We start from the raw sequence: 27053 nt of genomic DNA, 5'->3' as shown, positions 1-27053 counted from the left end.
AGGAAATCAGGACCACGAGGGACACATCTCTTGACTTTTAACGGTGGTTTTAAGTTAGATATTTTATATTTACACGCAAGAAACACAATCCATATTCACTTTAATGTGCCATTTTGACTCATTTTTGACAAGGAGAAAATACACACACTTTCTTCACACTGGTACAAACCAGTGAGTGTGGCTGTCACAGGATGACTTAAGAGGCTGGGGCGTCTTCATAAAGGACTTCATCTACCTTCATGTCATGCTCATCCACTGGGACCTGGGGACAGATCTGTTCCTTGAACGCCAAAGCCAAGGTGTAGGGCTTCACCTTCTGGTGCTGCAGACAGCGCTTCAGGTAGGTGTCATAGTAGCCCTTGCCCCTCCCCAGCCGGTTGCCATCTTTGTCAAACCCGAGGCCTGGCATGAAGATGAGGTCAAGTCCCCCTGTGGAAACAGGAATGCATTTGGAGTATCAATAGTTGTTGCAAGATCACTTCAGGATAGCATCTGGGCTTTATTTCTAATAACATCAACCCTTTTTCTGATTTCTAAAGAAATATATGATCTTTGTGAAATTACGAAAAAAAATCAAGTTGGACAAAGAAGGAAATAACTTTTCAGCTACTTAGTCAGTCCTGCATCCACACCAGCTAGAGGGTTCTCCAGGGGCTAGATGTGACTCTAGCCTCATCCACACCAGCTAGAGCTTTCTCCAGGGGCAGAGCCTCAGAACTTCCTTTAATTCTAGTATGGGGCTGATCTACACACCTGTCCAACCTGGGTTGGTGGGCAGTGGGATAGTACAGATCTGGAGGGGTATGAGAAGGTAAGGAAAAAGCAGAAAGGATGGAGCTATTAAAAGTACCAAGCAGCCCATTTCCTCTCCCTTTCCAGCCATTGGCAGGCAAGAATAGGCGCTGACTTTCAGCTTAGCTGAGAGCTAACCACTCAGACAGCACTGCTGGCAAGGCATACTATGGTTGGAAGCCAAGAACTTTCCAGCACAGGGAGCCAGGAGTGGTGTTTTCCAGACTGCCTGTTAGACTGGTCCCTGCTTTAAGCAGCTGCTGACTTCCTATGAGGTGAACTCCACTTCCTGCCCCAGGCATGTCCAGTTCACCCTACCTGCCAACGTCCTACACTGCTCAAGTGTAGTTCGAACCAATCCTCTAAGCCTGCCTGCCTATTCCAAGCCCTGCAGGCTGAAAACAGTGATGCCACTGACCTTTTCTCTCTGCTCCATCACATTCATTTATCTCTATAGGAATGAACAGTGTCCTGTATACCTGAGCTACTCCCTAGGGTCCTCTTTATGTTTCCAGAGCAACTGACTTCTAAACCTGTAACACACATACATTTTCTATGATTTCTGCTTCTTCACGGAGAGGAAAAGGTATTTTGCAAAGTTCTCAGAGAAGATACATCAGGAGATGGCAGTTCAGTTAAAGTAAAAACTCAGGCCAAAACAACATGTCTATCAATTGTCCCATACAACAGAGACAAGGACTTTAGAGACTCCGGCAGAGAGCAAGTAAATCTAGCTGGGCAACAAGAGGTTATGAAGTATTTTGACTTGATGTGGATTTTGAAGAACGTCAAGAGTCTCAAAAGAAGGAGCAGTGTGCTGAAGAAGAGGCAGGCAGCAGTTCTGTTTGCTGGAGAAGGAAGATCGGGTTGAAGAGTAAGAGGAGAGACAGGTATGTGGTTCTCTCCAGCACGAGCTACAGAAGTACAAGATGGCAGGATAATGGCATGCATATCTCCCAGAAAATTAAAAGTAGAACTACCATAAAATCTAACAGTCCCACTCCTAGATTTTTAAAACAAGATCTCAGAGGATCTTTACCCTTCCAATTTCATTATAGAACTGCACACAATAGTCCAAAGGTAGAGGAGCCTAAACGTCCATCACAGTAGCAACTGATCAAAACAAAACAACAAAAACCACATCCCATGGTACACATGTGGTAACATATTAATCTGCCATAAAATAGAAGAAAATTTTCTAATAGTGGACATGGATGAACTGTGAGGACACTATGCTAAATGAAAAAAAAAATCAAATAAACACATGTACTATGTGATTCCCCTGAAAGGCATCTAGTAAAACATTTATAAACAGAAAGAATGACATTGGCCAGGGACCTGAGGAAGATGCTTTTGATAAACACAGCATTCAGCATTTGAGTCATGAAAATGGAAAAGTTCTAGAGGTCTGTGACATGACATTGTTTACAGTCAAAACAAATCACTCTACACCTACAATTTAAGAGGTGACGTCTCATATGGCATACTAGTTAACATAATAAAAAAGTATAAAAGCAAAACAACAAAAAGGGAAGGCAACAGAACAGCCAGGATATCCACCAGGGCCAACTCCTAGGAGAAGGCAGAATTTTGGAGCCACACATTTATGCTAGTGGAAGAAGAGAATGGAGAAAGGAAACAGGCGAGGAAAGCCAGCGTCAGTCCTCAGCCTGCAGTCAAGCTTGCTGCTACTGCCCTGCTCCTCCCTATGCTTGGTCTGCTGCTCTCCCTGGAGTCCACCTCATAGAGCTGAGTGTGTATGTCTCTGTCAACTCTGCTGGACAACAAATTTCCTTGCAGGTCATAACTTTTTCCAAGTCATCCTTCATGTTTGGATTTTAATAGACTTCTAGAGCACAAAGACCCTGAGAGACGAGTATATTATCTTCACATGGATCAATCCTGGCAGGACAACCCCTATTTCAATAACTCTAAGGTACATATACTTGAATTGAAGAAGTAGCACTATGGGACAAAACAAGTAACTTTATTTATCTTCGCATGGCTGCTAGTTCGATATGGACTCTAGAACCGTTAAGCAGAAGTGAGACTGGCCATTGTTCTGTTAAGTAGCTCAGGGATCTGAAACTGCCTTTCACGGGTCCCGGCATTCCGCTTAGATGTTGGCTGTGTGTCCCTGTCCATAGGATTACCCACACCCAATGCCCTTCTACCATTTGTGGACTGTGGCCCCTGGTTCCAGTAGTTACTTAAAAAGTCTTTTCTGGTGTGCTCCCACTTCTGCTATTTGGTGAGTCCAAGCATTTTTCGGAATACATATTGCATTCCTTACTTGACTTAATCCATCCGTAGTTGAAGTCCTTCCTGTGCCTTGACACATGATCTTTTCTTTCCTTTCTCCTCTTCCCCTACCTGAAACACACACAACACTACTTCTGGATCCCTCCTTTCCCCACTGATGAAGAAATTAATGGTACAAGAAAATCAAGTATGGGCTCAATAAGCTTTCCATGCCTCTCACACACACTAGAGTATGACCCTAGACACACCCTAATGTACCACAAAGTCAAAATTCAGTGGGCGAAACAGAAAACTCTTCGTCATACATATGCTTCCCACAGCTCTGGCATGGCCCTGTTTATAATCAACAAAGGCTCATAAACAGAGGACAATGATATCAGCACAGTGTCACCACAATTCTGATTTTGTTAAGCCCCTTGTGCTGGGGTAGAATGTAGCGAGGACAGCCAAGGTGCTCCGCTCACCAGGATTGCAGCAGGAACTTCAGGGAGAGGTCTCTGGGGACCCTTCTGCACTGTCATAGTTTATTGTTTGCTATTCTTCTTGAGGGAGGTGTAGCTTCATAGCTTTCTTGCATTCAGAACTGTAAAGTTTACCATTACACCAGCCTTATACCCTGCGTTTGTTCACAATCTTCCTTTTACCCATTATTGGGTAGTTCTCTGAAACAGCAGCCTTCTCTGATGGCAGCTGGCAAGGGGCAGGGACCATGATCCTCCCTAGCTATGGGATCAAGGGCGAACCACTTTCCAGTCTGTGTTTCAACATTACCACCTGTAAATCTGCTTGGTCACCTGCAGGTCATGAGCATTAAATTAGATAATGCTTATGAACTCTACAGTTAAGTACCGTCTACGGTGATCCTATGTATTATGAGACTTTCTCTTGTGAATTAAGAAATACGAGGCACCATTTCTTGAACAGTTTGGCAGTGAAATTAAGTATACCTACTGACTCTTGTACTCCCTTAGAACCAATCCCTGCAATCTTTCTTCCCGGAGGCTTCCTCAGGCAAAGAGGGAACAAAAACCAAGAGAGTGCAGGTAAAGAACCAGAGTTAGGTTTGTTGATTTTTGTTTTCTGTAAAGGGTCAAACAGTAAATAATTTCAGCTATGAGACACTGTTGGCTACAGGTCGGTTCTGCGCTGTGAAAGCAGCCAGAGACAGCATACATGGATAACTGGCTAGGATTACTTACTAGAGCAGACTTGGCCCACAGCTGCAGTTGCTACCCTGTCATGGAATATAGGAAGTTACTGAAACACAGAAATGGAGTCAAAATGTGGAGAGGATAAGAACACTGTCTCAGGGGCTGCAGGGAGGCAGCGGCTGGAGTAAGGGACACAGGGGGGGGGACAGGCAGAGCTGTGGACTCTTCAGGCTGTGGGAGAAAATGAAAGGGGATTTTATGCATGCTTCTACTAGCCCTCGTTCTGAGGATTTAGTTCACCCTTGGGAGCATCATTCTCAGTAAAATAACAGCAGATGTCTCTGAGGACATCCTGAACTCAGACTTCTGGGACAGAGGTCTCCAGGATGCAGCCGGTTCAGCCACTGAACTGTCTCTGCCCCAATCCTGAGCGTAAGTTGTGGAGCCCAAGAGATATGCACAGCCTTTCGGCTATGAAACCAACAAGAACTGTTCTCAGTGTTCTCCTTCTTCCTTTCACTCTTTCTGCCTTGCATTTCTTGATCCCATCTTCCGCACACTCTTCTTCGGGAACTTCATGAGCACGACAGCACAGATGCCCCTCTGCACTAGGGCCAGAGAGCTCATCTTGTTATTCTGAACGTACCGTTCCTCTGGAAAGTTCAGCTGCTTATCCCTCTTCTTACAATGCAGGCTTTTTTCCTGTCTCTTCCTTGCTCAAAAGCATTTAGCAGGGTTGGGGATGTAGTTCCCTTGAAAAATGTTTGCCTATGTACAAAAATCCCTATGTTTGATCTTTAACATTGCCTAAAAACAGGCATGGTGAACCATGTATGTAATTCCAGCCTGTAATTCAAAGTTATCCTTGGGTACGCTAGAGTTCAGGGCCATCCTGGGTTACATGAGACCTTGTCTCAAAAATAACAATTACAAAAAACAAAACAAAACAAAAAGAGTCAACACAAAAAGAAGTAACTTTAATGATAACATCCAAGTTGCCCTTTCTTGGCTATGCAAATCTTCTTCTAGTCTCCCAGACATCACCTCTACGTCATTTCCTCTGTATACTCCTTTGCCATCAGTTACATCACCTGAACCGTGTCTGACAAATCTGACAAACCCACTTGCAATTTCCTGCCTGGGTATCTGTGTTCCATCCCATTGTTTCCTTATGTAACATAGCAACGGTCATACAACGCGCTTCAGTTAAGCGTCCATGCAGTTCTTTTGTCCAATAACTATGCTGCAACCTGTCCTTGCACTGGGGGCCAGGAAATCCTTTCTTCTTTCTAGATTTCTTAGAACTCAGCTCCACCCCCTCTCTCTCTCTCAAAACCACCTTTACCTACAACCTCGAATGGATAAACATACTATGATGTAAATGTCATCAAATGTCAGCTTAATCAACCACTGCATGCCTACCCCTTAGCTCACACAGCTGCCTGCAGTGACTCAGGCTCATCTAGCAAACATGATTCCACGGCACAAAGAACCTGAAACCCCAAAACGAAACACACAGCCAGTAACACATGACAGCCCTTGAGACAGAATCAGAAATCAATACTTTGAACCCATCATGTTTTTGTTAGAGCAGACTTATGCATGGTGCTTGCTCCTCACAGAAAAACAACACAGAACACACACGGTAACAAAACAAACCAATTATGTGTTACAATAAGACGTAAGTCGACTTCCGATTATTTGTATAAAATGCTTTAAAAATATTTTTTTCTGAGTCAGCAAGATGGTTTATTGGTTAAAGGCGCTTGCCAACAAGTTACATAGCAGAAAGAGAGAACTGACTTCCCCAAAATTGTCCTCTGACTCCACAAAACACACACACATGTAATAAAATAAAGAAACCTGGAAACTCATGAAGAATTAATCAACCAAATCACCTAACAGAAACAGGTAATTTAAAAAATATTTACGTCATAAATGCATTTTCACTTTGTCCCAATGTTTTGGCCATTGGGAATCTCAGTGTAGAATCATGCATTTAAAGACAGAATGACTCCTGACTATTCATTTCATCACTGTTATTATAAAATTCTTGCTTTGACACAGGCACCAATGTGCATGAAAATACAGAATTGACATTTATCACCAGAGAACTGGGCCAAGCACACAACACCAGGTAAGATGTATTCCTGTGTATAACAGGGCACTCGGCTGATCAGCTAGTGATGTATCACAACGTAAGAAGCGTATCTATGCCTTACATTCAAACCTAAGGATACTATAAGTGTGAGGCTTGACTCAACCCTGTGAACACTATGTGTCTAAATGAAAGAAGTAATTACAGACCTAGATTGGAATCCATAGGGGACCCACTGAGGTTTTCAGGTCTTTGTGTCTCTGAACAAAGAATGAGACCAGGGAAATATGGACAGTGATAGAAATAAATGGAGGCCATTACTTAAGAAAGAAAACACTCCCGAGTGTGGCAGTCAGAGAGCTGGGACAACTCCCCAGCTCAAAATTCCTGGGCCATTAAAGCCATTACTCTTCCTGGGCAATTCACAAAGTGCCTGCCTGTCTCAGTTTTGTACATTTGTCTCTTACATGTAGCCTTGATGGTAAAAACTTCTGCGTCTCTGCCAAATCACTTCTCTCAGGAACCTTGATCCTCTCTGTGCCCTAACCTTCCTCTATGTCAAAGGAGATAGGAATTGAGACTCCTCTGGGCACAGCTAAAACACAGAAGAAAGCTGAAGTTCCTAAGGTACTAACCTCCGAGTATTTCCACACAGCAGCCTCCACCCCAGCAAAGTCAAAGGAAGATGGTCTGTGAAGACATACAATGTCTGTGGATTCCTATGAGCTCATCTCATGAAGGATACACAGACAAGTGGCTGCCCCTGAGATGAAAAGTTGGAGAACACAAGGAAGCCTCTGAATGAGAAGGGGACCCTATACTTCCATAAAAATGTTCCTTCTGAATCTTTATCACATGGCACACAGAACTAGAAATGTAAATTTCTCCTCTTAAATGCCAACATTCTGTGTGAAGGCAAAAGCCTAGAAGACTGTCTAGCAACTGGACAAATGTACTGACTTCCAAATGGACCACTGGGTTTGGATCCCACAACAACCATGGGTAGCTAAGAAACTTCCTTAAAACCCAAATAGTACCAACATTGCAGTGAGACTAAATAAATATATAAAATACGTATGCGAAAACTTAGTAAGGTGTTCAGTAAATGCGGGCTTCTCTTATACTTATGGATATGAAAGTGCCTACTCTCTGTTGACTCTGAAAGTTTTTTCTTTAAATAGTTATTTAGTTTTATCAGCCCATTCGCTTTCCAAGAGCAAACCTAACTCTCTACTGCCCTCTGCTGTCAACTAGAAATGTGCAGGCAGGAGCTATTCACAAAAGATGCTACAGCCAGGGGCAGAGTATAAACCATACAGGCTCTCGGCAATGGTAGCTCTACACAGATGTGATGGGAAAGCATTCTGCTTATAAACCACTTTTCCTTTTACAGAGGCTCCTCTGGGAAGTGTCTATGTCTAAGAAGAGAAGGAACAGTGACATTAATCCTTGATGCTCACGGTCAGCTGTGCTGTCCACTTCAGACTCATCCTCACATCTCCTGCCCACAGCCCCTCAAGACACATTATCATCTGCTTTCTCCAAATGGGAGAATCAAGATGTAATCTGACGAAGTCATATAGCCAGGGACACTGAGACTCCAGTGCTGGGGAAGAGGGAGCTCTTTGTTGAAGGTTAAAGCTCACAAAGACTATACTAAATCTGCCATGGAAGCAGGCTTGGGTCACAGTATGGACAGATGACACACAAACTGGGAATGGGAAGAAGTTCAATAAAGCGGACAGTTAGGGGGCTGGCAGTGCTTAGGTAGTAACCGCTGGGGAACACTGACCATCCACAGACCTGCAGGAGGTGGAGTAAGGAGAGAGAATGAGGACTGCTGGACAGGAATGTGGGTGCTGCATGGGGATACAGTGTCACCCTCCAACTCACTCCTCAGCATCCTCTGTTCTCGAATACGTCCACAAAATCACCCTTGGTGGTTTTTTATCAAGTGAAAAGTGAAAAAGACTGTGAGTCTAGCAAAAGCTAACAAACAGATTTAAATGGTTATTATCAGTGGTTACATCTCTGGGCATGGAGATTTGGATTATTTTTAGTTTCTACCTTATGTCTCATCTTTATGATCAACACTGCTGGGTTTGTTTATCTGTTTTATTTGGACATAAAATGACTGTCCCAGTTCTATAATGAAGACTAGAGAAAACTTTGGCCCATAGCCATGGCAACAAAGTAAGAATGAATGCTAGGACTATGGTAATGGTGGCAGGGTCATGGACACCGCAATAGAAAGAGGTGAAGGATGGCCACAGGCTCCTCGTTTGGGATTTCAGCCATCACTCGTTCCCACAAACCAGCTGTGAGAGCTCTCAGACGCTACAGTATATAAAAAGAGAAAGAGTATCTGAAAGTGAGACTCCATGGAACAGCTTTCGTGACACATCACCCATGATGGGGTGGGGTCTTGCAGTGATGTAGCTGTCTGGGGGCCACCCACCCTCAAGTAAGTAACCCCTCACCCATGTTCCTATAAACAAGCCTAGTAAACATACTCAGTGGTTTAGTACGTTGGACCAGGGTGGACTCCTCATTTTGGTTGTTGTTAGGGCTACACCTGGGGTAAATAGATACCTTTTCACACCTTCCCAGGAACAGTTAACGTAACAACAGAGCACAGCTATTTCCTTTTAGTAAATTGTGTTTGTGTGTGTGTGTGTGTGTGTGTGTGTGTGTGTGAATACTCTAAAATATGTCTAGTCCTCCAGGAGACATACTTCAAATCATGTTAGCTATTTTCTTAAGCATCTAACAGTTTAATTGTATCTTGTATCTTGACCAATATCTTATCTAGAAAATGTGCCTCAGATATTAAGATAACAGGAAACAGGTAGCAATGATCTGACATTATTTTATCAGACACCATGACCATCACTGCTATCCCTATGAATAACAATCGTAACCATATATGAAAAACACCAAACTAGTTACACAAGCCAGCGTGTAAGTGTGCACCCATGAAGTCACATGGAGGCCAGAGGAGGACATCAAATGTTCTATCACTCTATGCTTTACTCTCTTGAGACTGAGATAAGTACCAGCCATCCTCTGGTCTCTATCTTCCCGCAGTCCTGGGAGAACAGGCCTGGCGTTTTGCTTGTGTTTGGGGTTTAAACTCAGTCCCCATTCTCGTGCACCCAGCATTCTCACCGACTGAGCCATCTCTGCACCACCCAATTCTCTACGTGGGTTTGCAGCCCATAGTCTACCAGTCAAATAAGGCTATGAAATTTCACCTGAACCCAGCCATGCTTCATGTTGCCACTAAAATGGAAGAGTCCGTCCCTGAAACAGACGCAGTACTAGCCACTAAGCCCCAACATTTATTACCTGCCCCTTCACAGAAGACATTGCCAGCCCTTGATTTGGGCATCTCCCTTAGGGCTTAAGCACAGAGAAAATCAAACTTCAATTTATCTTATCTTAAAAGATACTGACTAAAATAAATAATATGGAAGGGGATATTAAATTATTTTCAATGCAAAAAATACACAGATGCAGTATTATCTAATCAAACAGCTTCCTAAATGTTATTTTGACACCAAGTTTGGGAGACATTTGCTGCCATTCATAGTCAGATGAGCCTAAACAGGACAATAAAAGTGGGACAAAATGAATGTTTTTTCTCTAGCTTGAGTAACCTCTGGTTATGTAATTTTCTTTAAAAAAGAAAAAAAGAGGAAGATAGAAACTCTTCAATCTAAGTTAATAATTCTTAGCACTCTTCTTCCATGTGACACAATCAAGAAAAAAACAAGAGAAGCACAGAAAGACAAAATACTGTACAATCCCACTCACATGTATCTAAAGCAGTCAAGCTCACAGAAATGGAGAAATGGAAAGAAGAACCATGTTCCTTAAGGCTGGCGGGAAGGTCATCTGGTGCATGTGTTAACTATCAGTGGGCACTTTCAGGTCCCCAAAAGAGATTTTGGTTTTTGGCTTTTTTGTTGTTGTTGTTGTTGCTGCTGTTGTTGTTGCTGTTTGGTTTTTTTGAGACAGGGTTTCTCTGTGTAGTTCTGGCTGTCCTGGAACTCACTCTGTAAACCAAGCTGACCTTGAACTAATGAATGAATGAAAATGTGGCTTTCTCTAAAGCAGTGTCTTTCAATCTGTGGGTCGTGACCCCTTTGGGGATCAAATGACCCTTTTGCAGGAGTCACTTAGGACCATTGGAGACACAAATATTTACAGTACAATTCATAACACTAACAAAATTAGTTATGAAGTGGTAAGGAAATAATTTTATGGTTGGGGGTCTCCCAACACGAGGAACTGTGTTAAAGACTCACAGCAATAGGAAGGTTGAGAACCACTGCTCTAGAGTAACAAAGAGCATCTCTTCAAGGTGCAGGGTAAGAGTGCCTTTGGGCCTCTTGCTATCTACCTTAGGTTGTACATGAAGAGCTCAGGAAGTCATTATCCTCATCAGTTATAGTGCTGCTCATTTCCTCAACCTCAAGACTTTAGCAAAATGGAAACTGCTCGCTGACTTCCATCACCTGTTTTACCCAAATGCTTACGAGGCACTTGAAAGCCCAGCAGTATCTCTCGTTCCGCAAACGTAACCAGACTCACAGTATATCTCTTCAGCTTGCTCTCCTCTTCCTTTATAGGCCTCATAGCTCACCTGATATGAGCCTTGTGTGACTAGAACAACTTCTACTGCTGCAAAACTCAAGTTAAAATAAGACAATGCTATGAAAAAGAGTCACCTAGGTCTATATAACATCCTTTCCAATGAATTGTGGTGATTTTTTTTTCACTCCAGCTAGCCTTGTTATCTGCTTCAATACGTCTTTTTGGTATGTAAAAAACTTCATCTTGAAACCCTTAATGCACCCTAAAACCAGCTTGACAGCAAGGGGAAAGCAGAAAAAAATTTTCCTAAAGCTTTACCTTCGATCAGAAATTCAACGGAATCAAGTCAATAAATAGCCATTATTAATAACTTGACAAATACAATGTCGGTCCCACCCAAGGAACTATAAAGAACATGGAAAAGGTATATACCAATTAGGACTAACAATTTGCTCAGCTGAAAACACACCCAGGAAGTTGAGTGTAAGGAAACACCTAAACTATAATAGGGATGGTGTGATTCAAGTGCCAAGGCAATACACAGAAAGGAGATAATTGCATCCTACCGGCAAAGGGGTTAACTCCAGGAAGATGACATTAAGGAAGTGGGTGCTGGAAGAATTAGAACTTCCAGGGATCAGGAAGAGGAGCAGCAATGGCCTGTGATATCAAAATGAAATAACAAAAACAGATAGGGAGAGCTTGGCATGTGTTCAGGGACAGTGATGGTTGCCTCTGAAAAAGAAGATAGCTGGGGCATATATATGGACCATGTGGAAAAGTGCCTCCAGAAGCTAGGAAATAAACCCATGAAATTCCACAGAGAGAACCAGTGACGCCCTTGGGCAGCTTGACAGAAAAATCAGGGAAATATGAGTAGCCACGGGAGGCCAAATGGAATCTCTAAGGAAAATAACTCCATCACAAGGTGGAGAAGGCCCGGGATAAGTTGAGAAGTAAGATCATACAGAAACAGTCTAAAATCATTCCTGGCATTTAAAAATGCTACATTAACATATTCCTACATAAGCAAACACTCTTTATGAAAATGTAGTATTAAGCTACACGGCTTACTTTGTCCCCTAGACAAAAAAAAAAAAAAAAGTATTTTGCAAGTCTACAAAACTATGGCTGATAAGAACTACTATCTACTGACCCAATACCATCCTATAATCTGTATAAAAGTATATAAATAAGAGAAAATTCCTGGGTTCCCATATTTAGGCTTGTTATGTTAAAGCTAATGAGATGTAAGGATCTGCAGAAAAACCTCCTGCAGCAGGGACAGCTAACAGTCAACCACTGCCATCAGCTCTGTTTTCCTTCTTGCTCACTACAGATACGATGGCTGGATCCATAGAAGCCATTTCACAGTAGGAAAGAATTGCCAAGAAAATGGTAGCCCACACTTTCACCTCCTTAAACTGAGATGAAATGTCAACAACCACATGCCACTGAAAGTGTATTCTCATTGCATAAAAACAAATAATAGATAAGTCCCTTCATTGTTTAAACTGTACTTTATAAGATTTCTGTCTCTTATAATCCAATGCCATCACTAAGCACACTACAATAATCAAATATATTAACCAACAAAGAAATTTTTTTTTTTTTGGATTTTTCGAGACAGAGTTTCTCCGTAGCTTTTTTTGGTTCCTGTCCTGGAACTAGCTCTTCTAGACCAGGCTGGCCTCGAACTCACAGAGATCCGCCTGCCTCTGCCTCCCGAGTGCTGGGATTAAAGGCGTGCGCCACCACCGCCCAACTAACAAAGAAATTTTTAATAAATTCCAAAAGTTCTAAAGTATTTGTGCCAATATTTTCTTACTCAAGGGGAATAGAAAAGAAAATGGTTAGGATATATAATAATGTTAAATATTGCTTGGGTCAATGAAGCATCTAATACTATTACGATAAATCAGTTAACAATGAGACTAAAATCATTTCTATCAAAGTATTAACTACTATTACCTTTGTATTATAAATGGATGAATAAGGAATCAATACATGATTACAGGTTAACAGCAAGGTCATAACAAGGACAAAATATTGATTGCTTGAATGATTTATAAACAGAGTAGGTAAGGCGTAGATAACAAGGAGAGGAAGGGGAAAAGCAAGGAGCTTAAGGAAACAGAGGGAAGACAGAGACAGTAGGAGAGTGGAACAGGGAAGGAAAGGAAAATCCCTGGGGAGGGGAAGAAGAAGCTGGCCATCACCTGTGTCTTTTCTTATCCCTGTTCACATGAGAAACTCCTCATAGCCCCTGACCCCAACTCTGAATGCTCAAGGCCTGTGTCTCACCCAGCTAACCCCTGACCAGCCCTTTCCTCCTTAACCAATCACCCTTACCAACACTGATACTCCCCACCCCACCTATCCACTGGACCCCTGGCCCTCTACATCCTTAACCCCTCAGCATGGTAACTACAGAAAGAAGTTAAGAAAATAAATCTACTGAACAAAGCACAGATGTTTCAATGTTCTCTAGAGTTAGACAAGTGGTTCTCAACCTGGAGGTTGAACGATGCTTTCACAGGGTCACATATCAGATATTCTGCATATCAGACATTCATATTACGATTCAAACAGTAGAAAAATTAAATTTCTGCAGTAGTAACAAAAATAATTTATGGTTGGGGGATACCATGACATGAGGAACTGTATTACAGGGTCACAGTGTTAGGAATGTTGAGATTCACTGAATTAGGCATCACTAAATTAGTTTACTTGCCTATTTTATACTATGCTAGAAATAAAGTCCAGCTGTGACTCTATCAGAAGAAGAGGTAATTCAATAAACACCACATATGGCTAGTACTTCATGATAACAACTAATACTCTTTTAAAAAAAAAATACCAATCTGTTAGCCTCACATGCATGAAGAGAAGACCTGGGTTCGATCCCCAGTATGGCATAAACAAGGAAGAGTTGTACACACCTGACATCAAAGTGCTTGCTAGGTTGATGCAAAGGAGCAGAAGTCTATAAGGTTAAGGCCATGACAATGGCTAGGATTTGAGAAGGAACTGGGCAGAGTGGTTCAGTCAGTCTCAGCTTTGGAAGCTGATGTTCAAGATTCTAAGTATAAGGCCAATCTAGACAATAGACTTCATTTCCCTCTCACCGAAAAGAAAGATGAAAGACTCCAGCAGTCAGAGAAGAAGGGTGACATTCAGTCGAGGTAAACAGATGAATGAAGGCAGCCAACCCAACCCCCCAAAAGAGAAGGGGAAAAATATGAAGCACCTCTTTTCTTCTTCCTTGCCATAGAATCTGGAATTATTTTCTAGGCAATGAAAATGACTCCACATGGTAGAGTAATGCTATGATGAGGTAAGGTCACATTTGCAAGAATATTTAAAGAAAAGCAGCTAGTGAGTAGGCTTCAGTACCCTGTGGAAAAGAATTCAGAGTCTGTTAAGGTCAACAGAGGTGAAGGCAAACTCATTTATAGATAAGGTTTATGTAAAATCTCCTTTTACTCTGATTTTTCAATTAAAAAAAATTTAACACAATTTCTAGGAAATACTACAATATATTATAACTAATTTTATTAATTGATTACTTCTTTTTAAAAGTCTGGGGCTTCTAATAATTGAATGTGTACATAAACTTAAACCTAATCATAATTTTATGGTTTTACTCACAGGCAATAAGAAAGGAATGGGGAAAGTACTCTAAGAGCTTCAGGTTTACAAAGAAAGTAAATAAACAATAAAAAGAAAAAAAAAGGTTTACAAAGAAAGAATTCTGCGTCACCCGGCTTAGTCCTTTAGAGAAAAAGCAAGTGTTTAATTGCACATTAATGAATCATTGTACCTAAACAGACATTCAGCAGGCTAACCCACTTGACAAGGATTAACCGCAATCCCTAAGGGTAGGATCTTTTCACCTCAATGCACTGGGAGTTAACCAGAAGTAAATTACCACTTGGGAAAATCAGGATGTATTCTACAGTCGCTGCTACAACGTTCTGAAACAGATCGAGGGAAACCTAACAAGCATGCACCTACCATTCAAATTAAAATCCAAAGCTGACTTCTCTGTGCTTAGTTGAGTACAAAACGGCTACAGAAAGAGATTAATTCATGAGCAGCTCGTGAGCTAGTGTGCAAGAAGCGGCAGTTCGCTTTCCAGCACGGCACAAACTGGGCATGGCGGCAGAGGCCTGAAATCCAAGCATCTGGACGGTAGATGTGGGAGGAGCATAAATTCACGGCCACCCTCAGCTACACAGTAAGTAAGCTCGAGACCTGCCTGGGCCACCTGAGCCCTCACTGCAAAAGGGAGATGCACTAGAGTGAAAAATAGAGAACTGGGTGGCCTCCCACTCTCATTAACTGCCTGTGTGTCCTTTAAAAAGTCACTCCACCTCTCTGGGCTACAGCTAACTCACTGGAATACAGCACAGAGTGTACAAGGATTGTAAGGATTTGTTCTGCTTTCTAATTTCTAATTTTTCTGCTTTACAAACTTCTAAATCTGAAGGAAATTTTCTCTATGGTCCAGGGAAGGAAGCCTCCGCAACTGCCATCATGACAGAGAAATGTACAAAAGCACACATAAAAAGGATAGCTGTTTATTTTTAGCTAAGACAAGCTATTTCAAAAATTCAAAAAAAAATCAATTAATAACATTTCTGTTGTATAAAGGAGACATTATAAGACTCCAAAATTAACCTGCAAGCCCCACCTGCCCAAAGACCAGGAAAATTCCTGGGATGCTGGGAGCTGTACAAAGCCCTATGGGAAATATGGTGATTGAACGGATTTGTCCTTAAAAGGGCCGACAACGAGTCCATCCTGGTCAGTACTTGGCTCGAAACTGTGGAAGTGGTTTTTCTCTTTCGATTCTCAGGATTAACAAGATGGCTATAAGTTGGCAAGCATACTTCCTGTAAGGCAAAGGCCCTTACAAACCACATCAAATGCCAATCACATGGGAACTTTAGCAACATACTTCTTCGTTTAGCAAAAACTATACCGAAACCAAAAGTTCTCCTGAGAAGATGATAGTCATCTGCATGGCAGTGTCCCCAAGTTATCACCAGCTTGCTGAGAACGCTGTAGCTATGACAGTCTCGCCCGGTTCTTGGGCCTAGGTGCCACCCCAGGCTTTCAGTCTAAAAATTAACACTTGTTTGACCTACAAAAGAAGAAATATGGCAGGTGTGTTATCTTCATCTCATATGGGGCCTAGCAACTCAATGTACCCAGAGGCCAGTGTGCCCCTGGGATACAGAAAGAAGCATGGTGGAGTAGGTCACCTTGACACAAACAAGTTGTAACCACCTAGCAGGAACAAAGATGTTCTAAAGAGAGAAGGTTGTGGTCATCCCTGCTGTCAGACGATTGAAACAGTCACCCCCAGGGAACTGGAATTTCTCTAGTAATGTCATGCAGCAAGTAAGGAAAGGCCTGGTGCCAGTCAGAGGAGGAACTCTTTTCTGCTTGTCCTTTCATGAAGAACTGGAGATAGGTGGCCAAGCCTGGCTTATTGAGCCTTCTAGAACCCAGGCTTTTGACCCTAAACACTCCAGTAACAAAACTGCAGGTTTTGTTTCTTATCAGCCTTTAACACAACATATGCACTGTGTTAACAGACCTTTAGCACGATAAATATACAAGGTATCCATGCCAGTTCCCAGCCTCCACTGCAGATCTGCCAGCATCAGCAGCCAGAGAGCATTCCATGTTTCTCTTAACTCAGCGACTTTCCCAAGACCAGTCTGGAGAGAAGATAAATTTCAAGACTATCTCCCAGGAAGGCCCTGCCCAACCCAGGGATAATGTTGACATTTTACACATGATATAAGTTAAAAAATCACAGCATCTATAAAACAATTCCCATGCTGTGGGAACAGCCACCCTGAGTTATGATATACCTGCCCCCATTTGAGGTGCTTAACTGCAAAGAAAAACATGTTTGACATAAAAAGTACTCTCTGCTCCTGGAGTAGAGGAAGGACTCTTGAGTGCTTGGTGAGGGTTCCTTGAACCCTGTTGGGGTCGGGTTACAGTCCCTTTGCGGCCCCCTCCTCATTTGGCGCCATGGTATAAAAGCCAGCCCCAGCAGAATAAAGAAGCTGTTCCCACCTCAACCTCCTGCTCTGTGCATTCATTCAATCTGGACACCCTTCACCGATTCTTGGTCTCTAGGCCATGCAGGCACGGCATCCTTCATTGCTTGTAACTTTGAAATTTCAGATTTTCTTTCATGGTTATAAAGGACTGATCATCTATTCATTTATATAAGCATTCTTTGAATTTATAATAAACACTGGATTCACTTTGAGAAATTTCCAGTATGAATCTACATGTTGCTAGAGTTGTTGAGGTCAGAGCACAGACCCTGGCAACCAGAACAAGTCAGGCTCAGTCGCTGCCCTCAGTAGGTTAATTAAACAGATAATAATAAAAAGCAGAGAAAGAAGATTAATCCAATGTGGCCACATTGAGAAGAAAAAGAAATAAAGAGATTCAATAAACTCTGCCCTACGCAATCCTTCTTCAGGTCTTGCCATGAGGTTTACATTTATTTTCTTGCATGCATTACTTATTTCGCTAGTTATTCAGTTAGCCATGAAGGAGAGCAGCACATGCTACAGAACATGTAGGGAGTCAGAAGTCAAGTTGTATGAGTCTCCATATGGGTTCCAGGATCAAATCCAAGTCCTCAGCGTAGTGACAAGCAACCTTTACCTACTGAGCCATCTCGCCAGTCCCAACGTTTATGTTTAAATAGCAGGCAACAGTTGCATATAAATAAACAGTCCCACTCAGGTTGGGGTCATTGCCCCATCACTGAGCCAGCTCTAGTCTCTCATGCAAGGTAGTCTGGAAAGTTGTCAGAACTGTGTGACATCTCTTCCTGGCAGACAAGTTCCTTCTCTGGCTGGCATGGGCGTCAGTTTTTTCTATCTCTTGGCATGGGTTTTCTGGGGAGAATTCCAGTTTGAGGGGACCACTGCTTCAGTAACCTGATAGCTGAAGAAAAGGCACTGCATGTCTCCTTAGACCTCTCTTCATTCCTGCCAGTATGGCTATACACACTGTAAACCATATGATACTAGGGTACCAGGGGCAGAGTATCTTAGACCAAGATCTTGACCCCTAAAGAGATTAAGTGTACTAGCACAAAAAGAATTAATGAAGCATGGGGGATCAACAGTAAGCGCCAAGGATTTGAAATCACAGAAGAAAAAGACTAGGATGTTGAGAGAGCCAGGGAAAATACTCAGCACTTAGTGATGATGGCTTCGTCTTATTGATTCCTCATGACAACACACTGTACAGTATTTAATTGCATATCATCCTGCTTTACCCTGTTACAAAACAGTTTTAGTATTCCCATCTCTGGGATGCTTTCATATATTAAGTGATTTGCCCAACTGGTAAAGAAGTGAACCCAGATTGCAACTTGAGAGCCAGTGATCTCGGGCACTGAACTGCAAAATTCTATCCTGAAGAAATGGATGACATGTTCTAGCCTGGGAAACAGCAAGCCTCACTTTCACAGACAACTCGACCCCAGCCAAACAGCAGCCGCAGCAGCAAGGGCACCTTCATGGAGCACCTGTCATGCCCTTACTACCTCTTAGCCATTATCTCGCTGAAGCTCTGTAACAGCCCACAGGCAGGCTTCAAGGGCTCATGTCCCTATGAGGTATCTGAAACTCGAGTTCAGGGGCTGAAGTCACACAGTGAGAAATGAGTAAAACTAGAGATCAGTCCTGAATCTCTCATTGCCCACTGTTATGAAATGCTGTCCTTCAGCAGAAGGAAAGGAACCAGAATGCACTGGGGAGGAGCGGGAGCATGGGGAAATACTAGTTCAAACAGTGGCCTGAACTTTGGAGTTGTCCAATGTCGCTGCTTTTGGCTACAGCAGATCAGCAGCAAGTACTTTCAGCCAGAGATACAGATGATCACAGTGCACAAGAAAACACCTAACAGATGGGTAAGCTGTGTAAAAGGGCAACTGAGAGGAATTAATAAGATGAGGAAACCAGTTTGAAATTCTTTCTAGGAGAAAAGATGTATCAAAAGTTAGAGACAAAAGATGGCTGGGCTTCGAAGCAGGAAATAGAAATTTTACAAAGAGGGGCTGAGGAAATGTCTGAGTGGCTAAGAATGTTCGCTGCATAAATGTGAGGACCTGATCTCAAACCCTATCACCAACGGAAAAAGTCAGGTGTGGCTGTGTCTGTAACCCAGCATTATGAAGTGGAAGAAACGGGAGGATTCACTGGGCTTGCGAGATGCCAGCCTAGTTCCAGACTCGGTGAGAGATCCTGCTTCAGAGCAATAGTGTAGAGAGTGAGAGAGCAGGAACGCAACACCGTCCTGTGGCTTCTACTCCTGTGCATGGGCATACACACTAGTCCACACATATATACACATACCACATGCATGCACTGCATACAAATATATGGCAAAGAAAAACCTTATAATACTTGAAAATTACATGGTTATAAAAAGAGAGACAAGAATAATTTTATGGACATAAGCTAGCTATGAACAGAAATATAATAAAAAGAATAAACTTAGAATTATGGAATTCAGGAATGGTGAGACATCTTGATGTTTAACACAAGCTGACCAGGACAGCTCAGAGAAGAGGAGCTATGACATGCAGGCAAACACCTGCCTCTGTGAGAACAAAAGGCTAGTTAACGCCACTACTGTGGGGATTAAGTCTCCATCATGCTTCTCAGCTCAGTCTGTGGGTAGCAAATTTTTCTCAGGTCAAATGACCCTTTCACAAAGGTTGGAATATAGGATATTTACATTACAATTCATAAAAGTAGCAAAGTTACAGTTATGAAATAGCAATGAAAATGTTATGGTTGGGGTCACCGCAACATGAGCAACTATATCAAAGGCCTGCAGCATTAGGAAGGCTGAGATCCAGGGGACTAAGTGCTTAATAAATATTTACCAGCCAAATGGCTATGTAAGTCTATAATCCTTGAAGGCTAAGGCAGGTGGATTGTGAATTCAAAACCAGCCTGGGCTATACAATGTCTGTCTTAGTTGGGGTTTCTATTGCTGTGAAGAGATGCCATGACCATGGTAACATTTATAAAGGAGAAACATTTGATTGGTGGCTTACACTTTCAGAGGTTCAGTCCATTATCATTATGGCGGGACATGGTAGCATGTAGGCAGACATGGTGCTGGAGAGGTAGCTAAGTTCTATATCTTGCACAGGAAAAGAAAGTGGTCTGAGACATCTTTTGGGTATGGCTTAAGCATATATGAGACTCAAAGGCCACCTCCACAGTGACACACTTCCTCCAATGAGGCCTTAGCCACTTTAACAAAGATACATCTCCTAATAGTGTCACTTCAGGGGCTGGAGAGATGGTTCAGTGGTTAAGAGCACTGACTTCTTTTCCAGAGGACCCGGGTTCAATTCCCAGCACCCACACGGCAGCTCACAACTATCTGAAGATCCAGTTCCAGGAGATCTGACACTTCATACCAATGCACATAAAAACTAATAGTGTCACTTCCTTTGGGGGCCATTTTCTTTTAAATCACCACAATATCTCAAGACAAAATAACCAAGATAACATTTTCACACTTTTTGTGACACAATTCAAATTTCTTTAGCCCATCACAACTTTGTGGTGACTTTTACTTATTTGCATGAAGCCTATGCCCACTGTCTTCACCATACTCTTGCAGGTACCACACGGTCCTAATAAAGAAGGAAATGGGAGAGTTGAATGGGAACTCTTCTCAATGAGTGATTCTAGCCTCCCCCAAAGTACCGATCTGCTCATCCTAGAGGGGTATATCCATAGACCCTGCCCCCATGGTGCCCCTTTAAGACCATAAAACGCTACAGTGGCGTGCTATAAAATCGTCGCGCCACCTATTTAAGTTGTGTCTTGGGTATTCTCACATAGACATGAATTCCTAAAATGTCTCAGAAAAATCAGACAATAAAACCTCACTAAACATTATAGGGAAGGGTCTGTTCTCCAGGATCTCAGAAATGGTTAACAGTACGGGGAGTCTGACTACTGACAGTGTTGTATCCATTCTCTTTTGTTCTAGAACAGCACCTGCCACTCACACCTCAGCCCCACCATTCAGCTTAGTGGTTGAAGAGCGCTGGAGAGGTGGTCATAGGCCCTCTTCCCTGATCACGGAAAACCAGTCAGAAATGGTCATGTACGACCCAGGCCGTGAGGAAATGAGAGTTAAGACCAGGATTTTATTGAGACTGTTAGAAAACCAGACTTGCTCTTTTCTGCTGGAAATTCTAGATGAAAATGTGATCTCCAAGTCCAAGCTGCCAAGGACCACAGTAGACATGACGCTATTGCAGATATAGAGTCACAGCAAAGACAGACTGACTCCTAAGGACACCAACCAATCCAGACACATTTAAGGCTGGCTGTTCTGTGTAGTCTTCAGTTTCTGCCCCAATAATATCCTACTTGTGTAAGCCAAGTTGATTAAGGTTGAATCAGGCTATAAATTCTCAGTGGAAGGACTCCCAGATGATCAAATTGTCTACGCAGCTCTCCGTTTAAATTCAATCAAGATATAGCCCCTCTATTTCATTTACCAGCTGGGTTAGTATGCTGTAAACCTAAAACAACAATGCCTTGTGTGAACTTTTTGCTTGAGAACTCATAATTGCAACTGAGGGTACATAAGTTCACCCCTTTCTAAACCGAGATAACACAAGCAAACCAGGAAGACGAGCAGACCACAAAGGCTGCAGCAAAGACAATCTGAGCTCCAATCAGCTCATCTCAAACAGGGAAGCTCACCTTTATGCTTTAGCACTGAACTTGCCGCATTCTAAACTGCCGATGTAAGTAAAACTGCGCACTGAGAACGTGATGTTAGGAAGAAACAAACAGCGAGCCTGCCTGCTCAGACATTTCCACAAGCAACAGCAGCGATCTCTCTCTGCCTTACACCACAACTGAGAGAATCTAAAGTACCATACTCCATTCCACTGCAACGTGGGCTGCAAGTATCATGGGAGCAAAAGCCATCGGTGCCACAAACACGGCATGAATAAAGAGCAGAGGGTGAAAATGAAAAAACCCATATTGGGAATGCACATTTTCAAGACCAACTCCTGAACTTCAATGTTTTCAATATTCAGCATTCTTTTTACTTGATACTTACGTTTGATGTATAAAACATTCAAAGACATCAATTCCCCCAAACTAGCCAAGCCCGACCACACTTAGTATCTAAGGTCAGAAGATACAGGCTGCATCTAGGTAAGTGTTTTGGTGTGAGAAACGAAGCCTTACCAGTGGATAAGGCCTCCTCCCGAACATCTCCTTCACTAGGCTGATGAATGTTCCAGGATGTTTTTGGAAGTAAAGAGATCTCTTCAGGTGATGCTAATCTCACCATGTCCATGTGATTGCTCTGGAATCGGTACCGAGGGATGAAGCAGATTTTGCCTTGTTTGAAAATGTCCTTGATTATCTCTTCGGTCTCAATTTCATCTTGCATGCTCAAAAAGATGGAAATTCTTTTGGAATTTTGATACTGACTGTGGGCAATCACCTAAGTGGGAAATGAAAGCAATTATAATTTTTAGGACTATATTTTCATAAACCAGTAACTCCTCTGACCAATTTCTCCCTTTCGTCACAGCTTTCTCCAAGTAAAGTGATACAGTGAGTTCATGCTATGTTCTGATGCCTGCTTTTTATTTCAGGACTCAAGATTTGCAAATCTGATGATCCCTTTATCTCTCTGCTGGCCTACTGTCTGCATCATTAATCATTAAAAAGACAAGAAGTGGAAAAGTTGTCTATCTCCAGAATTCCTGAAGTGATCCCAGTTCCCAGTACATGTCAGAGGATTTCTCGTTTATTTTCTCTTTGGAATTTGGATCTCACCCATTTTCCCAAACTTTGGATTGTTGGGCATTTCTCCCATCAATTTTACCCGTTTAAGCCTAACCTTCCTGACCTCTGTAGAACCTTTTCTACATTTAGAGTGATACGCAACTCAGCACTTCAGTCTATATGAGGTAAGTCATAAGTGAATCACTGCTTCTGTGTCCTAAATAAAGGATTCTGAATCAGTTCACAAGCTCCCACAGAGACCATGCTTTATAACCGTCTCTTAGCTCTACCAATGCTACTCCATTCAAGAGGGTGTTCACAAAGTTCATTAAAATGGGGCCACAGGGCTCCTGGTATAAGAATCCTTATTTAGTGGAATCCCTCATCAGGCAAAAGGAGCTAAGTTTTAACCCTAGGAACTTACCCAGACTCAGAAGCTGGCCCTTAAGTCCCTTTTGTCTCCATTCCTTTCCTGCTCTCCCCTGTCCTCCAAGCTACAGGAAGGACAACCAAAGCCGCTTACAGTATGACTGGCAGGAAGATACAAGTAAAGAAAGCCAAGTTACATTTAATACAAAGGAAGAGAGAAGTCAAGCAAAGCATATCAAATCAAGGCTACAGAATAAAGTCAACCCCTGGTTTCTGAAAAGCTGTAAAGCTGTCAGGAGGCTTGGCAGAAGCGGAACAAATGGAAAGGGGGCTGCCCAGATTTGGAGTAGGCCTAAGACTCTGACACCATTTATTATACGAGAAAGTATTTCTCTTAATCTCTCTAAGGCAGAGCAGAGAGAACCAAGAGCTGAATAAGCAGTAAGATTCACAGCTGGAATTCGGTGTGAGATTATGCATATGCATTTGCCTGTCTTCCCTCAAGCCCATCTATACGCTATTTGTTAAGAAGGGAGGATAAAAGGGAATTCATCTTAACAATGAAGACAAAGATGCAGAAATCTAAGTCCTGTAAGACTTAAGGGAGGGAGAGACAGTATTTACAAAGCAGCACTAAAATATGGACACAGGAGGAAGGCAGAATCCACTCTTCTCTTAGAATTCTAACCTGTGCCTATAAAAGCAGAGGGAATCTTGTAGCCAACACACTTTCATTCATAGATATGTACAGATAAGGGCCAGGGATTTCATTCAGTGACAGACGGCTTTACTACCATCTGCACAGGGAGACAAATTAGGAAAAAAAATAAGGAAAAACATTTAGAGACACAGAAGATCAATCCAGACTTTTTACTTTCTAATTAATTTACTTTCTAATTCCTGAAAGATCCAAAGAAAAACTAGTAATCAAGATGTGGTGGTTTGAGTAAAAATGAACACCATAGGCTCATACATTGAATGTGGTGTTCCCATTTGCTAAACTATTTAGGCAGGATTAGGAGGTGTGCACCTTCTTATAGAAGGTGTGTCACTCAGATAAAGTCCTTCTACACACAGATGAGCAGGAGGGAAACCAGGATGTTAAACACTAAGGGTTGTCTCTTCCTTCAAAGGAAGAGATGTATCATCTGTTTTCTGCTCAGGAGGCTGGGAATGATTTGATTAATATCCTGACCTCTGAACTATCTCTATTGTCAGACCACACACGGTTCTCCCACATTCCTATGTTTGTCTCAGTCACCCACTCTATACCCTTATCTTGAGCACTGTTTCTCAGCCAATGGGACCCACCTTTATGGGAGATGTCACACACGCTTTACAAATGGGAGCAAAGGTGGTTAATACCCTGGTGACCTTTGTACTATCTGAATGACCAACAGCACCCCAGATCATTCCCAGACCTTTAACATGTCACATTTGGTCAATAAGACACATGCACCTTGGAAAGAGTTTCAGTGTAACCATGTCCTAATTATTATACACACAAGTTTGAACTAATTATCACCAGAAAACTTTCCCCCAAAATGCGCTGTGCTTAAACATGCCTAAAACAAACTGTCCTGTCTAGGGCTCTAGAAGCTTGAGTTAAAACCAGTCAGTGAGTTGTGCTGAGCCAGACTTCCTTGTTTCATGTGTATGACACTCTTCTTGCCTTTGGGATTACAGAGACCCCTAGAATGGGCTTTGAGGTTTCAAAATCCATAGCCCATGGCAAATCCAGTCTCAGTCTCTCTCTCTCTCTCTCCCTCCCTCCCTCCCTTTCTCTCTCTCTCTCCCTCTTTTCATCTTGTGGATATGGTGTAAGCTTTCATCCATGCTTCCCACCATGATTACAGACTAGCCTTCTGAAACTGTAAGCAAACCCCAAATAAAATGCTTCTTTTTTTTTTTTTAAGTTGCCTTGGTGTCTCTTCACAGCAACAGAACAGTAACTAAGCTACAAGATATAAAACATAAAAAAAAAAAACAGTCTCTAGACTGGAAGTCATAGATGTTGCACAGAATGAGAAAGAAATAATTAAAAACTTGAAATCAATTGAGCATTCAAATGGAAGTTGAAAATCTTTTAACTATATTAAAAAGTTGGGTCTAGAGAGATGGCTCAGCAGTTAACGCTCTTGCAGACAACCTGGGTTCAAATTCTAAGAGCACACACAGGGGAGACTCACAACCATCCTTACAACCATTCCAATGGTTCTGACCTCCAAGGCACCAGGCACATGCGCGTGCGCACACACATACACTGTACTTACATACATACATTCAGACAAAACATTCATACATATGAACTAAAATTAAAGACTGCCAATCACATTGGTATTTTCTTTAAACATAATTTGAGGATACTCTTTAAAAAGTTGAGATGAAAAAGTACCTAAGAAAGAAGGCAAAAGAAGACAACAGGTTCCAGATACATCTCTAACTCAGAAGCAGAAACCCAAGGAGTGACTGCAGATACAGTTAACTCAAAACGTGAAAATTAGTCTACCCGTAGATAAACTCAGATTCTAGTTTTGCCAATAATATAGGAAGATGCAATTTAAAACTCCTAGAAAAACAGACCCAAATTCAATGTATGGTCTAAGTATGTACAAACAAAATATAACACATTTTTGAACAGCTGTTTCACTGAGCCTTATCCCTAACGCTACAATTTTTCATTCGCCCGCTTCCTCTGCTAGATCTTGTCTTTTTCATCTCTATAATCCCAGTACACAGCAAAAGCGGCTTACTGCTAGGTGTTAAACGCCTGTGAATGAATTAAATTTAAACCGAAATCTGCAGGCGTGGTTCGACATTCTACATCTACTAAAGCTCGCGGCAATGCGTATCCACCACAGCAGAAGAGCTCGGCTTGAATGAACAAACGTGCCCTGTCGGCCTGCCCTGAGAAGCTGCAGCGCTACCCACAGGGGTCCGCCAGGTACCCTACCGGGCCAGCCTGGAGGTGCGAGCGCGCGCCCACGAGGACGCGCACGCAAAGGGGGGTGGGGTGCGCCTGCGCAGACACGCAAGCGGGACACAGGCTTCCAGGCGTTTAACTCCTCGCAGCCTTCCCGCACCTTCTGGGTGAGGAGGTGAGACTGGCGCAGCCGTTCCTCCGCGCTCAAGGCCCGCAAACGCTGCTTCAGCTCCGTCCGGAGGCTCCGCTTGGCGCTGCTTGCTGCGACCGCCGCCATCACGTAGCAAGCACCGTCCCAGCCACGCCCATCGCCCTCGGCCGCCGGAGTGGGAGGGGACGGGGGCGTGGCCCCTGTGGCCCAGTAGAGGTGCGTTGACCACTTGGCCGTCTGAGCCGGCCCCCCACTTGTGGCAACGAAAGGCAGCGTGCCGAGGCGTCCTTGGTGTTTGTGCTGGTAGCCAGGTACCTTTACCCTCCCTCACAGCCTACGGAGGTAGCCGTGCTTCTGCCGAAGGTCTAACAAAGGCCGTTAGCAACCCTCGCGGACTCAGTACTCTCTAATTTCCTTAACGTGGAGTGCAGGGTTGAAGAAGCCTCAGAAGGGCAACGGAAGCCAGATGGGTGCACATCGTTGCCGGTGGACACTCGGCTCCTCCTGCTCAAAGGATAAAACATTCTGCTTTACCAACAAAGTGCCTTTTCTCCCCGCTTTTTCAGTCATTGGTTCATTGCTGATAGGCTGATACAACAAATGGCAGGCCCGTTCTGGAGAAGGATGTTCCTCCCTGGGGAACTCAGGACTCAGTCACCCTGTTCATTATTATTGAAGAGTTTGCCAGCTGTTGCTGCTGTTGGAACCTGCTGTTCAGAGACACATAATGCCTTTCTCTAATGGCCTTTGACTGAGTGGGGAGCAGAGAGTAAAGTAAGAGGGTGTGAGGAGCAGTGACTCAGATTTATAGCACCCCCACCCCCATGTTACCCACACCATAGCTGAGTACTGATTCTTTTTTTTA

General features: G+C 42.8%; 1 protein-coding gene across 4 annotated transcripts; it reads right to left on the bottom strand.

The window, feature by feature from the left end:
- On the bottom strand, positions 1 to 26349 carry Mthfs (methenyltetrahydrofolate synthetase). 4 transcript variants are annotated; one of them, XM_057768083.1, is made up of 4 exons: positions 26198 to 26337; positions 23170 to 23275; positions 22197 to 22458; positions 5 to 429 (listed from the first exon to the last, which is right to left on the bottom strand). In XM_057768083.1, the coding sequence occupies exons 3-4, from the start codon at positions 22402 to 22404 to the stop codon at positions 197 to 199; spliced, it is 441 nt and encodes a 146-aa protein (XP_057624066.1). In that variant the 5' UTR covers positions 22405 to 22458; positions 23170 to 23275; positions 26198 to 26337; the 3' UTR covers positions 5 to 196. The 4 variants fall into 4 exon arrangements, with proteins under 4 accessions (XP_057624062.1, XP_057624066.1, XP_057624063.1 ...); XM_057768080.1 differs by lacking the exon at positions 26198 to 26337 and adding an exon at positions 25868 to 26089; XM_057768082.1 differs by lacking the exon at positions 26198 to 26337 and adding an exon at positions 25510 to 25686.
- Positions 26350 to 27053: the final 704 nt, after the last annotated feature.

Source organism: Chionomys nivalis, chromosome 4 (genome assembly GCF_950005125.1).
Source record: "Chionomys nivalis chromosome 4, mChiNiv1.1, whole genome shotgun sequence".
NCBI classification, from domain to species: domain Eukaryota; kingdom Metazoa; phylum Chordata; class Mammalia; order Rodentia; family Cricetidae; genus Chionomys; species Chionomys nivalis.
Note: the sequence above shows the minus strand (reverse complement) of the source record. Positions and strands in the feature narration are given on the sequence as shown.